This window comes from Salmo trutta, chromosome 6, assembly GCF_901001165.1.
Source record: "Salmo trutta chromosome 6, fSalTru1.1, whole genome shotgun sequence".
Taxonomy (NCBI): domain Eukaryota; kingdom Metazoa; phylum Chordata; class Actinopteri; order Salmoniformes; family Salmonidae; genus Salmo; species Salmo trutta.
The window spans coordinates 28,851,454-28,869,776 of NC_042962.1; the positions used below are offsets into that span (position 1 = coordinate 28,851,454).

The following is an 18,323-nucleotide window of genomic DNA, read 5'->3' on the forward strand; positions in this document are numbered from 1 at the left end:
CGTCCAGACTGGTACGGGGGAGGTAGGGGTGGTTATTGGGGGAGGCCCTTCAGATGGCTGACATGTTTTTGGAGAACCGCAGAACCGCTAGCTGGCGTAGAACGCTGGGCTGCGGTGTGGTGCGATGCTGTTTGTCTGTGTGAAGCTGAAGCTGGCATGGCCCCCCCCCCTTCCTCTGTTCTTCTGCATCTGGTCCTCATTAGGTTAGGAGCGGATGGTATAAAGCAGGGAGCTGACGGGGCTGGGCCTCAGTGCCTGGACCTGCACCATTATGGAAGCTGCTCTTTGGGTGTGCCTTAGTCTGCTCTGTCTGCAGGGCAGCTTTCTCCAGCTCACACATGGTGCAGACTGCACTGGGACATCACAGGTGGAAGACTGTGTTAATGGGCAGACCACCGGAGGAAAGGTAAGGGATTGGGGCCACAGGTTACAGTTGTAGGTTTGTTGCGTTTTGTGGAGGAGCTCCTTTGGTCAGGTAGATGGAGTTCAGAAGTGTTGGTGCTAGAAGTGTTTTTTTGGTTTTTTTTTTACAAGCTATTCAAAGCACTTCCCCAGACTCTGCAGTAGCAACATTAGCTCAGAAGCCAAAGGAAGCCAATAACTGCTATGAATGCTCTTGTGTCTCCATTGAGTGTGTGCTGAGTTAAAAACAACCCACTTTGGGTTATTTGTTGACCCAGCACTAGGTAAATCCTGGACAGCACACTCGGGGTTATTTTGACCCAGCCAGTTTGGTTGCGTGATTAACTTTTGTGGCTTTCAGATAATTGTTTTTGGCCACCTGGAAGAGTACATGTCATTCATGTTCATCATGTTACGTTTTACACTGCAAATTTCATAATATCTTTTATTTACATATCCCAACATTGAGATACAATGTTGAGAGATCTTTTATTTACATATCCCAACACTGGGACTCTCATACACTTGTGTAAGCCTCATTAAAGCTTCAAAAGTGTCAGTGTTCAACCTTAACATGTGATAACAACAGAACAGATGAGCTGCAATTACATTTACTCTCACTGGTTACCAAAAATAACTATCAGAAAGCCACGCCCCGACTAAGCCATGCCTCTAGTCTTCTGAGCTGTAACGTTGGGGCATATCTCAATAAACCAGCACCAATAACCCAGCACCCAGCATCAATAACCCAGCAGTTGTTTAAAGAAAACAACCTAACTAAGTGACCCAGTGCCTGCAACCTAGCAGTTGGGTCAACCAAACAATCCAGCATTTTTTTGAAAGTGTGTGTGTGTGTGTGTGTGTGTGTGTGTGTGTGTGTGTGTGTGTGTGTGTGTGTGTGTGTGTGTGTGCGTGTGCGTGTGCGTGTGCGTGTGCGTGTGCATGTGCATGTGCGTGTGTGTGTGTGACACAGTGGTATGGTGGCTGAGCATGTCATATTTTGGATGGAACACATGCATGGATTTAAATAGAGTTAAACATTCCAGTAACCTGGAAACATACACTTATTTTAGTCAGGAACAAAGTTTCATTGTAACCTATTCAATTACCCTCAATGGAACAAACTCTCTGCAGACTTTTAACGTGGCCACAGAGCTGTTTGAGCTGCCATATTTGCGGTCGACATTCTTTGTGGACATTCCCCATGTTCTGTCCAAGGCGGTTACCTTCATCTGGCCGACACATACAGCAGATGTATGAAAGATTTTCTTCTCATTGCATTTTGATGTGTTCATTTCTGTAATTTCTGTAAATCTCATCTGTATAAGAGACATTGGTCTCAGTATAACTCCCTGATAAAATAAAGGTTAAATAAAATAAAAAATGAAAGATGCAGCATTTCAAAAGAGGATTTTCACCAACATGGAAGACTGAGTCAAGTATTCTTTACCGTGTGGAAAATAGAGGTTTTATGTGTTTTGTGTGTAATTACACTATTACAGTATGTGCAATTATTTAAACTTCAGATGTGGTTGGACTCCCAGTTGCCTTAGGCAGCATTATTTAAGAAATCTATTTTTTGAAACAGTTTAATTGAATTCAATGCTGAGTTTATTTGCCTGTGCTTTTTCCCACCAAGGTCATTGTGAATGTGGATAATGGAACATAATACACTACTGGGTTAGTTCATGGTGCTCGTCAACAACTAGCACAGAACAAAATGGACTATACAGAAAGTTTTCAAAATAGATAAATAAATAAAGAGCAGGGCGCCTCAATGTAATGAGTGTGAAGTGGATACAGGGCATGTACTGACCTTTGTACAAAGTATTGGGTCTATATTAAGACAACAGAAGTTTCTTCAGGGAGATTATACAGTGCATTCGGAAAGTATTCAGGCCTCTTTACTTTTTCCACATTTTGTTACGTTACAGACTTATTTTAAAATTATTAAATTGATTTTATTCATCATCAATTTACACAAAATACCCCATAATGACAAAGTAAAAACAGGTTTTTAGAAATGTTTGCAAATACTTTGTTGAAGCACCTTTGGCAGCGATTACAGCCTCGAGTCTTCTTGGGTATGACACCACAAGCTTGGCACATCTGTATTTGGGGAGTTTCTCCCATTCTTCTCTGCAGATCCTCTCAAGCTCTATCAGTTTGGAAGGGGAGCATCGCCGAACAGCTATTTTCAGGTCTCTCCAGAGATGTTAGATCGGGCTCAAGTTCGGGCTCTGGCTGGGCCACTCAAGGACATTCAGAGACTTGTCCCAAAGTGTTTTCTTGGCTGTGTGCTTAGGGTCGTTGTCCTGTTGGGCTGTCATGTGCCTTCTACTGAAGAGTGGCTTCTGTCTGGCCTCTTTACTATAAAGGCCTGATTGGTGGAGTGCTGCAGAGATGGTTGTCCTTCTGGAAGGTTCTCCCCTCTCCATAGAGGAACTCTGAAAGTCTGTTAGTCTTGGTGGTTCCACATTTAATCTATGTAAGAATGATGGAGGCCACTGTGTTCTTGGGGACCTTAAATGCTGCAGACATGTTTTGGTACCCTTCCCCAGATCTGTACCTCAACATAATCCTGTCTCGGAGCTCTATGGACAATTCCTTTTGACCTCATGGCTTGGTTTTTGCTCTGACATGCACTGTCAACTGTGGGATCTTATATAGACAGGCTTGTGCCTTTCCAAATCATGTCCAATCAATTTAATTTATCACCGGTGGACTCCAGTTAAGTTGTAGAAACATCTCAAGGATGATCAATGGAAACAGGATGCACCTGAGCTCTATTTCGAGTCTCATAGCAAAGGGTCTGAATACTTATGTTAAATAAGGTATTTCCGTTTTTAATTTTTTTATACATTTGCAAAAAATTCTAAACCGGTTTTCACTTTGTCATTATGGGGTATTGTGTGTAGATTGATGAGGAGAAAAATAAAATTCATCCATTATAGAATAAGGCTGTAGCATAACAATATGTGGAAAAAGTCAAGGGGTCTGAATACTTTCCAAATGCACCGTATGTTTAAGGAGGTAAGGAGGGGATGTACACTGTGAAAAGGCATACAGTACAAACTCTGTTTTCCTGTATGTTCTAGTAAAGCCTGAACTCCTACAATACGGTCACTGTTTACCCTTACTCATCCTGACAGGATATGGTGTATGAATTGTCTCGATAAACCGATGGTAACACTTTACACTAAGTTACTGTTATACCTTTCTAATAAGAATGTAATTCTGCAAGTAACGACATACAAACATGTTGTAACATATTAATTTAGTAATTGTTTAGTAATTGCATATGAGTGGGGTTGAGGTGTTATTATTACGTAAGTGGAATAAAGAATACATGTTGCTAAAATGATCTCCTTCAGAATGATGGGCTTCTGCGGCTGATGCCATCTGCTCCAAGAGAGACCCATATCCAGAAAAAGCCAAAGGTATATGAGCCTCCCTCCCCACAAAGACATCCTACTACAGTCTGCTCTCTGTCACAGAGGACTCCTACCTTGTACTGGATGACTTTCCACTCTGGGTTTGTGCATGCAAGACATATCACTCACTGTATGGTAACTCCCCAGGAGGAATATGATTCCAATGCAACTAAAAACGCTTGTCCCAAGATATTGAATATTGATATTAAATATAGATTCACCAAAGTCATTCCTCAGACATCTGTGTATGAGACAGGATATAGGACTATATACCTCTTTACCAACACACTCGCAGGCGCACACACACACACACTTACACGATAACATTTATAGAAGGCATTTATTTTCTCCCAAATTGCATTAACTCATTATTTACGTTTTTCTTTTGCCCAACAGAGAGGACGACCTGGGGCACACTCTGTACTTGGTGTAAGACATTTATATAAATCCTGCTGCTTATTACTGCAAAACAAAACAATACAACCAATTAGCCTACTTTAACTATACACTGTAAAAAAATGTCCAGTAATTTTTACAGTAAATTACTGGCAGCACAGTAGCTAGTAGGTCGCTGTAAATGTACAGTACAATACAGGCAGCACAGAAGACAGTAAATTACTGTAGATTTACAGGACCTTTACTGAAACACAAATGTACAGCATATTACCGTAACACCTGACTACAGCAAACATGCTGTCATTCTAGAATTGACAGTGCCTTACTGGAAGCACAGTTAGTAAACTGTTGCAGATTTACAGTGCAGGCAGCTACTGCCAAAGATTGGCAATATTTCTATTACATGTATTTGATATGAGTATTTGAATAGTTTCAATATCTATTTTGTATTTAACTGGCCTGAAGTACAATTCATGTATTTTGTAACAGTTTAATAAGAATACATACATTTGGTATTTTCTAATACAAAAATAAACTTGCAAGTAGCCCGCATAACTACATAACGTCCAGCAGTGTGCTTTGGAAGTGTTAATTTTTAAATTGACATTGGTCATTTAGCAGACACTCTTGTCCAGAGGGACTTACAGTCAGTGCATTAAACTAATGTTGATAAAAAACATGTCATGGCAAGTAAAAGGTTTATGTAACCGTTACTGAGAAAGTTGTTGTAATTAAGAATACATTGGTCTTCCAGGTATTGCGTATTTGTAACAAGACACCTTTTGAAGTAGCCTTGCCCATCTCTTTCTAGTGCCAAGTTTGTTACTGTAATATTCACAATAACTCGCCACCAGCTTCTTTTAAGTTACTGTAATATCAGAGCAATCATACAGTACAACACAGTAACATTTGCCTGCTGTAGACTAAATAAGTATATTCTACTGTAATTGTAATATTGGTATTTCCCTAATTACATTGGTGCAAGCAGGTTGGCTGCTAGGTATTTTTATTTTACAGCATATTTATGAATATTTGGCATTTTATATCACTTGCACTTCTAAAGGCCGAAACAATGGCTTCCAAACAGGTCATGATTACAGGGCAAAATAGACCAAAATGACTTGGCAAAACACTCAACCAGTAAAGGTTTAAGACTTGCTGCTACTCTGATCTGTCCCCTATACACATTCATTATTTGGGCACTACTACCACATATCAGTTTAATTGGTACAGCATTCTCACTAGCGGATGCAACAAATATAGCCACGTACAAGGCATGCCTCTAAATATGTTAATAAGCCAGAGTCTTTCTTCATCCACAACAATTTCCCAAAATGCACCATAATTCACAGTATGCTGCTATAAATATACAGCAAAACGAGTAATACAGTACTTTACTGTAAAATTGTATCGTAAAATAAAAAATATAATTTTACAGCAGTGTAGCCAATGCCAATGAGCCCCTCCCCCATAATGCATTGCTCTTTAAAGTCCTGTAATATAGAATTACAGTAGCTAACTGTAAATATTTTGCTGTACATTTACAGCAATATGTTATATTGTACATACTTTAGCTATACAACACTATTGTATTGCTGAAGCCACAGTGCTGGCTCCACGTTCATCAACAATGCCTCATTTATTTCTGAATCGAAGTTGAAAGATGACAACATACCGTCGGCCGTGCCGTTGGACAGACAGAAGAGAGAGTTGGGGAAGCACTCCAGCCTTCCTGGGTCCTTCTCAACGAAGGGCTTCCCCAACACACTCATCCAAGTTCAGGTAACGCCGGAGGCAGGGAGGGAGACGAACAGAGGGAGAGGTCTCAAATGATCCAATGGGGCTGTTGTGTTGTCATTTTTCTGATCCCTTAAAAACAGCGGCATAAGAAAGGATGCGATGGATGGTGCACCGTAGTTTCTTATCCCGGGTTGTTTTCGTGAAGCACTTGGTATGCTACAGTGGTGGCTAGTGTCATTTTAAATAAGAAGGGCTCATTGTAATGTCTGAGAAGGAATAAATGGAACCGCATCATACACCTTAAAGACATGGTTTCCATGTGTTTGATACCGTTCTATTTATCCATTCCAGCCATTATTATGAGCCGTCCTCCCTTCAATAGACTCCTGTGTAACGTACAGTAGCCGGGCCACGTTTAGTTTCTAAATGATCCCCCGGGAATGTTGTTCCTCCAGACAGAGCGGGCCAGGAGACACTTGGGCCAGTCTGGGACCAAGAAGAAGAACAAGCCTAAATCCAGATTGGGATCTTTTTCTCTGCTCAGCAACAACAACCCCAGCACCGCCATACAGGTATGCAACATCGCCATGACAACCCAGGAGCAGACCATCATGTGATACCAGTCTATAGTTAACATCAGACATTTTTGTTTAGTGAGATTCTCAAACACACGGCTGACATGAGATATGGGCTCCCGAGTGGCGCAGCGGTCTAAGGCACTGTGTCTCAGTGCTAGAGGCGTCACTACAGACCCTGGTTCGATTCCAGGCTGTATCACAACCGCCCGTGATTGGGAGTCCCATAGCGCGGCGTACAATTGGCCCAGCCTCGTCTGGGTTAGGGTTTGGTCGGGGTAGGCCGTCATTGTAAATAAGAATTTGTTCTTAACTGACTTGCCTAGTCAAATAAAGGTTTCATCAAATAAAAATAAAATATATGTACGCTGTCCATATTAGGACTAAGTTTCAGCAGGAGTTATGGAGATGCTATCTTAGCCCTACTTAGTCGACCTGCATTCAACATTGTATCATTGAAGTCTTACGTCATGTCATTGTTCTTCCAGGTGACCAGAGTACGGAGGCAGCTGCAGAAGGAGAAGAAGAAAGGGAAGCCAAGAGGACGACCAGGGGCGTACTCCGCTATGGACGTCCCAGACAAACCTGAACCCTTGGTGAGGCCAATGTCCCCCTCCACCTATCCCTCACCCCCACCTGAGTCCATCAATCAATAAACCAATCAATCACTTTTTTGTGACCAGAGAGAAATTCTGCTTGCAAGCATGTTAAGAATACAGAGTTCAGACAAAATAGTTAAAAACCGCTAACACAAAAAAAGTTTCAAACCCGTTGTGCTAAATTCACCTCCATCTGATTTGTCACTCTAATCTAAACTAAATGTTTGATTCTTTCACCAGGGACAAAGGCGCAAGAGGAGCCCACAGAAGAAGAAACAGACCAAGAGAATTGTTTGTTCATAAACATTTCATTAAACAAGGGACTTTGTGGAAGCGCTACTGCTTCAATAGTTCATAAACTGTACTTTATATCTTCTCTTTGTAAGCATATTGGTTTTATGTAATTTTTTAAATGTAATAATAATGTAATATATATAATGGAAACACATCCCTGAGGACAAGTATACACACAATACTTTTGAGAACCCCTTTAATATTCTCTTTTATTATAGTTTTTTGTTGTTGTCGTTGGTTGATGGTGATTCTTTGGCAACTGTGCATATTATCAGGCTTAAATAAAGTAAACTTGTATGAGAATACTTCATGAGAACTTTCCACAACATAAGGCTACAGAGGGCTGCCGTTTCTAGCTAGCACTGTTTATTTTCTGTTTAGTCTATGACAGAGTCCGACTCCACCTTGACAAATGGACTAGAACATTTCACTGCTCCAGCTCTCCCTCTCTGTTGCCAAGTGCAACACCTTCAATTCCCACACAACAGGAGCTGGGTAACTTCCAGTAGTTAATTCAGAAATTGTGGATTAGGGGGGAAAATGTCACTGAGCCCCAATTACAGATGGCTGAGCTAAAGGCAGTGCCTGTATCCCAAATGGCACCATATTCCCTACATATTGCACTACTTTTCACCATCTTAAGGCTAAGTTCATCGTTAGAACCATATGGTTTGAACAATGAACTTAGCCTTAAGATGCTTTTGGGAACCAGGTCGTGAGTACCGTGGGCCCTGGTCAAAAGTAGTGCGCTATGTAAGGAAAAGGGTGCCATTTGGGCTGCAAACAGTGAATGCCCAGCACAGTGTGGACCAGGTGCAGAGTCTAAACTTGCAGTCAAACCTTAAACCGTCAAATTAAAGGGAGTTGGACCAGTTGATAATTGGAAAGAAATCATCATAATGTTAGACTGTATGCGCCATCTGTTTCAGAAGTCAAAGTTAATTTGTTCGAAAAAAAACATGTTTCTTTTGAATTCATTTAGCCTGAGCTAGGAAGCTCATGGCATTGCATTCACTAATGGAAATGGTTAGAGTGTTTTTGCAGACCAGTCATGTACTTTACAGTGCCTGCGGAAAGTATTCAGACCCCTTGACTTTTTCCACATTTTGTTACGTTACAGCCTTATTCTAAAATGGATTTAAAAAACAATCCTCAGCAATCTACACACAATACCTCATAATGACAAAGCAAAAACAGATTTTATGCATTTTTGCAAATGTATTAAAAACAAAAAACAAATACCTTATTTACATAAATATTCAGACCCTTTGCTATGAGACTCAAAATTGAGCTCAGGTGCATCCTGTTTCCATTGATCATCCTTGATGTTTTTGCAACTTGGTTGGAGTCCACCTGTGGTAAATTCAATTGATTGGACATGATTTGGAAAGGCACACGCCTGTAAGGTCCCACGGTTGACAGTGCATGTCAGAGCAAAAACCAAGCCATGAGGTCGAAGGAATTGTCCGTAGAGCTCCAAGACTGGATTGTGTCAAGGCACAGATCTGGGGAAGGGAACCAAAACATTTCAGCAGCATTGAAGGTCCCCAAGAACACAGTGGTCTTCATCATTCTAAAATGGAAAAAGTTTAAAACCACCAAGACTCTTCCTAGTGTTGGCCGCCTGGCCAAACTGAGCAATCGGGGAAGAAGGGCCTTGGTCAATGAGGTGACCAAGATCCCGATGGTCACTCTGACAAAGTTCTAGAGGTCATCTGTGGAGATGGGAGAACCTTCCAGAAGGACAACCATCTCTGCAGCACTCCACCAATCAGGCCTTAATGGTAGAGTGGCCAGACAGAAGCCACTCCTCAGTAAAAGGCACATGACAGCCGGTTTGGAGTTTGGCACAAGGCACCTAAAGACTCTCAGATCATGAGAAACAATATTCTCTGGTCTAATGAGACCAAGATTGAACACTTTGGCCTGAATGCCAAGGGTCATGTCTGAAGGAAACCTGGCACCATCCCTAAGGTGAAGCATGGTGGTGGCAGCATCATGCTGTGGGGATGTTTTTCAGCGGCAGGGACTGGGAGACTAGTCAGGATCAAGGCAAAGATGAATGGAGAAAAGTTCCTAGATCCTTGATGAAAACCTGCTCCAGAGTGCTCAGGACCTCAGACTGGGGTGAAGGTTCACCTTCCAACAGGACAACGACCCTAAGCACACAGCCAAGACAACGCAGGAGTGGCTTCGGGACAAGTCTCTGAATGTCCTTGAGTGGACCATGCCAGAGCCTGGACTTGAACCCGATCGAACATCTCTGGCAAGACCTGAAAATAGCTGTGCAGCAACGCTCCCCATCCAACCTGACAGAGCTTGAGAGGATCTGCAGAGAAGAATGGGAGAAACTCCCCAAATACAGGTGTGCCAAGCTTCATACTCAAGAAGACTTGAGGCTGTAATCGCTGCAAAAGGTGCTTCAACAAAGTATTGAGTAAAGGGTCTGAATACTTACAGTACCAGTCAATAGTTTGGACACACCTAATCATTCAAGGATTTTTCTTTATTTTTACTATTTTCTACATAAAAACTTGAATGAGTAAGTGTGTCCAAACTTTTGACTGGTACTGTATGTAAATGTCATATTTTCGTTTAATACATTTAAAATGTCTAAAAACATGTTTTTGCTTTGTCTTTATGGGGTATTGTGTGTACATTGACGAGGAAAAATATACTATTTAGTACATGGAAAAATTACTCAGAATGGAGGCTTGTTTATTCCAGGGCCAGGGGCGAAAATCTGATATCAACTTTGGAGGGGACAATTACATGACATTTTCTCAAGAGCAATTCCTGAGGGGGACACCAAAAGTAGTGCTGTAACACATAGCCTACATTGTAATATGGTAAATGTATATTGAGGAACCAAAGAAATAAGGTGTTTGCCGTACTCCTAACTACCGGTACCCAAAACTACACAACTAATCACAACAGCAATACCATTGCCTTTAACAAATCTTAGTTCAGTCACCAGTTTAAGTTGAGAGTGGGGGTATCCATGGCATTTTCCAATGATGTTCCTATTTTACTAGTAAACAAAATTGAGAACCTTTCATAATGTTGCCAAACAAAGACTCAACAAACTTATCTGAGACTCCCTGTCTCTGCCAGTCTGTCCCTGCATATCTGTCCCCAACTCTGCTGTCTGTGTGCCATCTGTTGCCTGCTCTGCCTAATGACATCATTGTGCAACATTTCCATTAGAATTTCATTTCTTTCTTATGAACATTTTATCAACTAGTCTTTGAGATATTAGGCTACTAGGGTTCTTACTTTGCGTTTTGGTGTACTCAAAAATACTCTGATGTCCGTCTTTTATTTTTCTGCCATTTTTCTACCTGACTGGCTGGCTACACACACACACACACAGTGTGTAGGTTATTTACAGTAGGAGATGGGCTTCTATCATCTTATCTTTTATCATTCTATTTGGGCTTCGATCTAAAAGGTAGCTAGCAAATGTGAAACGGATTAAAATGACAAGAGTTGACAGCTGTATGAGTTCACCATTTACACAACATATGCTGCAACCTTTTGTAATTTTAATAGTTTGTTTCATATTGGCTGGCTTCCAACAATAGCTGAATTTGCAAAGCTAGCGAGCACCAATTCCGTTTCAGTGGTGTTTGCTATAATCTTTGCTACCCGGGTTAAATAAAGGTGAAATAAAATAAATAAATAAAAGTTCCCTTGCGACAATTTAGCTTTTGCAACGAGACCATTAAATATATTTAAGACAATGGTAGAAGAGAGTGTAGTTCTGTTCAGTTTGGATTCCAGTTTATCGCTAATCTTATCACAGGGACTTTGAAGCACTAACTTACATCATCTGCATGCTGATCTTGGAATAAATTGATGATAGCAAAGATTCCATCTTTGACAAGGCCACATAAATGGAATAGGTACTAGCTAGCTTAATAGTTAATATTTGCGCGCTAGCTCTGCATATTCAGCTAGTGTGTGTGCACGATTGACTGGATTAACCTCACGTCAGTTACGTTCATTGAGTGCCTTTCAGATAGTGGATACGACCCCTCTGTTACCTTGCCAACTAAGGAACTGGCAGTGGATCAAACCATTGTGAGGCAAAGGGTGGGGGGGTTGCAATCTTTTGAAAATTAAAAACGCGCTATTAAGTGTCTATAATCAGCACAGTTGCTTTCATTGCGTATTATTAATCTTATTTAAATTACATAGTTATGTTTCAGTAATATATTGGGGGGGATAAATCTTATTTTTCCCAGGATGGGGGTCGTATCCCCCCCGTCCCCCCCGGGATTTCCGCCCCTGTCCAGGGCCATACTGTATCAACAAGGATCCAAGGTGAGGTCCAAGTCTACGGTGTCTATATTAGGACAGCCTCAGTCTCAGGAGGAGTTGTTTCAGTCAATCCCTGGCACTATAGCCACAAGGTAATTAAATACATAAACATTTGTATTGTGAAAAAAGCATATTTTATGAGTTACAGCATATTAAGGCATAAATCATTCTTAATGCTTATAAAATGACTCAATTTGGGCCTCCCGAGTGGCAGAGTTGTCTAAGTCACTATCGTAGCGCTAGAGGCGTTACTACAGACCTGGGTTCATGCCTGGGCTGTGCCACGGTCCCATAGGATGACGCACAAATGGCCCAGCGTCGTCCGGGTTAGGGGAGGGTTTGTCCGGGGGTGCTTTACTTGGCTCATCGCACTCTAGCGACTCCTTGTGGCGGGCCGGGTGCCTGCAGGCTGATCCCCGGTCACCAGATGAACAGTGTTTCAAGATCGAAATTGAGACCAGTTCGAAAAAGCGGGTACAATTCTTACGTTTTTATTCAACCAACAAACATGAGATACCCATTTCGTTAGCGTCGTCTGTAGTCCAGCAGACACAACACTTTGTTCGGCCAGATCTTCACATCATAATACATTATTCCTCCCACAATCACATTAAGGCAGAGCAAGAGTTATGGATCTGTTCAATCTGTACCGCTGAAGCGTTACAAGAGAGCACGCTAGGAATGTAAAGGTAACCCTTAATCATGATCATGTTTTAGATATGCACGTCTTACTGTATAGTTAATCTCACTGTACTATCTCTGTACAGTTGAAAAAGGCTGTAATGGCTGCCATGGAGACACACTGGAGTGGAGTGAACACCTAATGTGCAGATTGATTTAGTTGACAACTTTAACAGCAAATTAAGGGCAGCCATTGATGGCATTGCTCCAGTAAAGTTGAAAAATGCCAAATCCAAAAGCATAGCCCCTTTGGATGAGTGAGGAAAGTAATCAATTAAAGATGATTGCAGAAAGGCAGAGCGGAAGTGGAGAAAGTCAAAGTTGCAGGTCCATTATGATATTCTGAGAGAGCAACTTGGCATTTATGACAAGGCAATTAGAAATGCCAGACGGGCTAATTTTTCTAACTTGATCACTGCTAATCAGAATAATTAGAGAGTTCCCTTCTTGACCATTGCTGGCCTGATAAATCCTACCCCATCAAATGTATGTGAATCTAAATGTGATGAGTTTGTGGCATATTTCAGAGATAGGATGAGGCTGGGTATCAGTCAAGCAAGACCTGTTGAGAAGTTTGATGATTTGTGCTCTAGCCTACCACGCAAAGGCACTATGGATGTATTTTCCCTGGTTGACACAGACATGCTCAGGAAAGTGATACCTCAATTTAATCCTTCTACCTGCCTTCTCAATCCTATCCCCACCATTTTCTTCAAAACAGTTTTTAATTGTATATCTGAAGAAGTGAAAGCTATTGTTAATCACTCCCTGCACTTTCCCCACTGCACTAAAAACTGGTATGGTGAAAACCCTTCTGAAGAAAAGTAATCTAGATTCTTAGCAATGAAATTATTTTTTAAGTGCCAACTGTATTTTAGAAAAATTCCAATCTGATTTTCGTTCCCACCACAGCACAGAGACAGCCTTAGTTAAAGTGGTAAATGATCTTACAGCCAACACAGATGCCAAACAGCTCTATGTCCTTGTACTCTTGGATTGAAGTGCTGCATTCGACACTGTTGACCATGATGTCCTTCTGGACAGAATGGAGAGGTGGGTTGGCCTCTCCGGTCCAGTTCTAAATTGGTTTAGGACCTATTTAATCGTTTGAGAGTTTTCTGTCACCATTGGTGAACATAACTCAGAGAAAATACATATCATGTGGCGTTCCAGAAGGTTTGATTTTGGGTCTGGTACTGTTCAGTTTTCCATGTTACTCCTTGGCAGTGTTATCAGAAAGTACAGCATTGATTTGCACTGCTACGCAGACGATAAACAACTTTACATTACTGTGTGTCACCAGAGGATTTTAGCTCCCGGATAAATTATTAGACTGTGTCAGTGATTTAAATACTTGGATGACTCACAACTTCGCATATTTTTAGCTTAGTTTTTCCTTAGCTTTTTAGTCGTTCAGTTTTTGTCCTTTTGTTTTCATCTTATGTTGTTGTGTACTAAATATCTTCATTTTCATTGTTTTTTAGTTGTTTTTTCCTGTGAAGCACATTGCGTTGCACTCCATGTCTGAAATGTGCTGTATAAATAAATCTTGATTTGAAGATCTACAGTGGCTTGCGAAAGTATTCACCCCCCTTGGCATTTTTTTCTATTTTGTTGCCTTACAACCTTTTGTTGCCTTACAACCTTAAAATTGATTTTTTTGGGGGGGTTTGTATTATTTGATTTACAAAACATGCCTATCACTTTGAAGATGCAAAATATTTTTTTATTGTGAAACAAACAACAAATAAGACAAAAAAACTGAAAACTTGAGCGTGTAAAAAAAAGTCAATACTATGTAGAGCCACCAGAAATTACAGCTGCAAGTCTCTTGGGGTAAGTCTCTAAGCTTGGCACATCGAGCCATTGGGATTTTTGTCCATTCTTCAAGGCAAAACTGCTCCAGCTCCTTCAAGTTGGATGGGTTCCGCTGGTGTACAGCAATCTTTAAGTCACATCACAGATTCTCATTTGATTGAGGTCTGGGCTTTGACTAGGCCATTCCAAGACATTTAAATGTTTCCCCTTAAACCGCTCGAGTGTTGCTTTAGCAGAGTGCTTAGGGTCATTGTCCTGCTGGAAGGTGAAACTCCGTCCCAGTCTCAAATCTCCGGAAGACTGAAACAGGTTTCCCTCAAGAATTTCCCTGTATTTAGCGCCATCCATCATTCCTTCAATTCTGACCAGTTTCCCAGTCCCTGCTGATGAAAAACATCCCCACATGAGGCTGAAAAAAGTGTATGAATTCCCTAAAAGCCTATGTAAATCCTGTTGTTGGGATGCAATAAGGTGGTATAACTTATTATAACATGTAATAAATAATCTTAATATTCTAGAAGAATGTGTAAAATGCAACAAATAAATTAAGAAAATATTAAGTTTGCAGTATGTGAACTTAACATGTTAAACAGGAATGACATTTACTCTCTCTCCAACAATCCAACATTATTCATTAAACCAAACTGGCTGTGTTAAAATAACCCAGCATGTGTTCTGTCCAATATTTACCCAGCGCTGGGTTACAAAATAACCTAAACTGGGTTGATTTTAACCCAGCATATTTTGGAGTGTTGCATTTTGTTTTGGCTCCCACACTTGTAGGACAGTCAGGCCATTTGCTAAAATGATGTGAATCACTAGTATTATTGAGAGTGAGAGAGTGAGAGAGTGAGAGTGAGAGAGAGAGAGAGATGCGCGCTATTTGGCCCTAAACAGAGAGTACACAGTGGCAGAATACCTGACTACTGTGACTGACCCAAAATTAAGGAAATCTTTGACTATGTACAGACTCAGTGAGCATAGCCTTGCTATTGAGAAAGGCCACCGAAAGCAGATCTGGCTCCCAAGAGAAGACAGGCTATGTGCACACTGCCCACAAAATGAAGTGGAAACTGGGATGCACTTCCTAACCTCCTGCCAAATGTATGACCCGATTCAGGAAACTAGGCATATGTCGCAAGTCACAACTTCACAGAAGACTCTTTTGAAAATGCCTTCTCGAACATGTGAACATTCATGTGCCTTAATATCAAACTTGTATGTCATCTGTAAATAATACAATTGTTAAATTATGGGCATAGTTGGTTTAGCCACAGAGAAAGTCAGCAACCTTCCCGCTAGCCATGATTGGCTGAGATAATGAGTGGGCTGGACATGCCGAGAGATGAGTTTGGATTGTTCTGCGGTGTTGCATTGTGTCTATAAAATGAGCTGCTCATAATGCATAGATTATCCTTTCTACTGCAATTTTTTTGAGAGATAGAACATTAGCCATGGAGAACTGCAAATCTGTTGCTACTGCTCTCAATAACATTGCTGCCCTGAATTTATCAGGCGTAATCGACAAAGGTCGGTGGGAAAAAGTTGTGATGGACTACTTTCTGGAGGACGATTGTGCCATGTGGACTCTATCTGACTCTGAAAATGAATCAGACGATGAGGAAATCCCTGATTTAGGTAAAAACCTTACATATCTAAACAAAAGACCCCAAGTTAAAGCTTGCTGTTAGCAAGCTAACGTTAGCGGAGGTTAGATGGCTGGCTCGCTAACGTTACTCTATGGATTGGGATTTTAGTTCATTTTTTAATCTAGCTAACGATACATGTCTAAACAAAAGACCCCAAGTTAAAGCGTGCTGGTTACACCTGAAGCATAAGGACTTGCTGCGAGTGGGAAACTTCATCAACAACTACGCAGAGGTTAATGCAATAGTATTACCAGGACACAGACACTTTGGAAAGCTGCTGCCATCCCATGTGACAAAAGCAGTAGCGTGGCGTCTCTACAAGGAATCGATGACAACACTTGGTATGTAAAGCATAAACACATTTTTATTATTTAATTGACCTCCAACATGATTGGCACTACTTTTATTGATCTCGAGTAGTCGGGCTGACTTCCTTCAGGAATCTGTGGAGAAAATTGCTGCCCCACATCTTAAGCACTAAGCCGAGGACAGACCTGTGCTGGCAGTGCCAGAGGAACAACTATCACGTCTTCAGATCTGCCAATCTGCCAGAAACTGTTAAGTCAGCCAAGCTGAAGAGGCAAGAGCAGCATCTCCTGCTTGTTCAGAGTGAGCGGTCTGTCTACCAGAAGATAGTTGCTGACTGCAAGACCATGTATCAAGACCTGCAGTTGTCTCTGGGGGCCACTACTGAACCAGCAAGCAAAGACATCAAGATGCATTACAGCTTTGATTTTGCTCAACAAGGAAGCAATATTTACTCCTTTATATTGATTGACATAGATGGATAGATAGATATACACCAAATATTTCCTGTTTTACAGCTTCGATGATCTGGAGCCTGATGTTGTTGTCGCCAAGGAGCGTTCGGACTCAGTCGGGACCAGGTTTCAGCTGCTGCGCCACGCTGACATCCTTCCTCCCATAAATGGTCTGCCTGTAAAAGCACCAACTGGACTAGACACAGCTAGACAAACGTATCTTTTTGAGAAGATAAGGGAGTTTTGAGACAAAGAGGCTTTGGACATCACATGCCCTGCACCAAAGTCAAGGACAGAAACAGGCTCTCCAAATATAGATTCCCTTGTTCATGCATGGTTAGGACGGACCATTCATCAGCACTATCTGCAGTGCCTCTATTCAAATGACTCTCTCCTAACATTTCTGTCTCTGCTGCTCAGCCACTTTCCCCTGATTGTATGCATATAACTACCTCGTCTATCACTGATATCGTTATTGATATTGTTCTTGTACATAGTGTATATTTGATTAATACTGACACTATTTATTTCTGATATCACTACGATGCAAGTAACCATTTGGCTGTACCGTTTACACCTTCTGTAGAGACCATCCACTTAGCAAGACTTAGCAAAATATTGATATATAAAATGAATATTGATATGTGTAGTCGTAACATGTTTTTGTGACACACCACAACAATATAATGTGACCGTATCAAGTGTCCACCACATAAATATATGGCACAGGCATCTGTTTATGTACTGTACTGTGCACCTCACGCAGGTTTCAACTCAGGTTGCATGGCCTTAACTTATGTATGGAATACTATGTGATAAGTACATGTGTAAGAGTATATAAAGTATACTAATGTACTGGTATGAAGGCATTTGGGCAGTGGTGTAAAGTACTTAAGTAAAAATACATTAAAGTACTACTTAAGTAGTTTTTTGGGCTATCTGTACATTACTTTACTATTAATATTTTTGCCAACTTTTACTTCACTACATTCGTAAAGAAAATAATGTACTTTTTACTCCATACATTTTCCTTGACACCCAAAAGTACTCGTTACATTTTGACAGGAAAATTGTCAAATTAACACACTTATCAAGAGAACATCCCTGGTCATCCCTACTGCATCTGATCTGGCAGACTCACTAAACACAAATGCTTAGTTTGTAAATTATGTCTGTGTGTTGGAGAGTGCCCCTGGCTATATGTCAATAAAACATTACAAAATAAAAATTGTGCCGTCTGGTTTGCTTAATATAAGAATTTGAAATGGTTTATATTTTTAATTTTGATAATTAAGTCCATTGTGCCCCTGGCAATCCATCAATTAAAAATGTAAATACAGTTGTGCGGTCTGGTTTAATATAAGGCATTTGAAATGACTTGTACTTCTACTCAAGTATGACAATTTAGTACTTTTTCCACCACTTGATGTGGCTGGGGGTTATAGCATTTATTTCACATCAATTTAGACAAGTGTGTCTGGGTAAGTGTCATCTAATGTTTATTTAACACACACACAGAGAGATGTTAGCAGGAGGTAAATGCCAGCTTCAGTGTAACATCTACACCAGCTACAGACTGGAACAAAATATCAGTATACCTAAGGATAGAAAGGAGCCGTATTAGCCTACTGTCAGATCAAAGTTAAATTTG

At 40.9% G+C, this 18,323-nt stretch overlaps 1 protein-coding gene across 1 annotated transcript; it reads left to right on the forward strand.

Annotated features, from left to right (window-relative positions):
* Positions 1–226: 226 nt before the first annotated feature.
* si:dkey-12l12.1 (uncharacterized) lies at positions 227–7,745 on the forward strand. The gene is made up of 7 exons (XM_029756089.1): positions 227–406; positions 3,777–3,842; positions 4,233–4,265; positions 5,886–6,014; positions 6,428–6,544; positions 7,036–7,143; positions 7,387–7,745. The coding sequence occupies exons 1-7, from the start codon at positions 272–274 to the stop codon at positions 7,447–7,449; spliced, it is 651 nt and encodes a 216-aa protein (XP_029611949.1). The 5' UTR covers positions 227–271; the 3' UTR covers positions 7,450–7,745.
* The last annotated feature ends 10,578 nt before the right edge of the window (positions 7,746–18,323 follow it).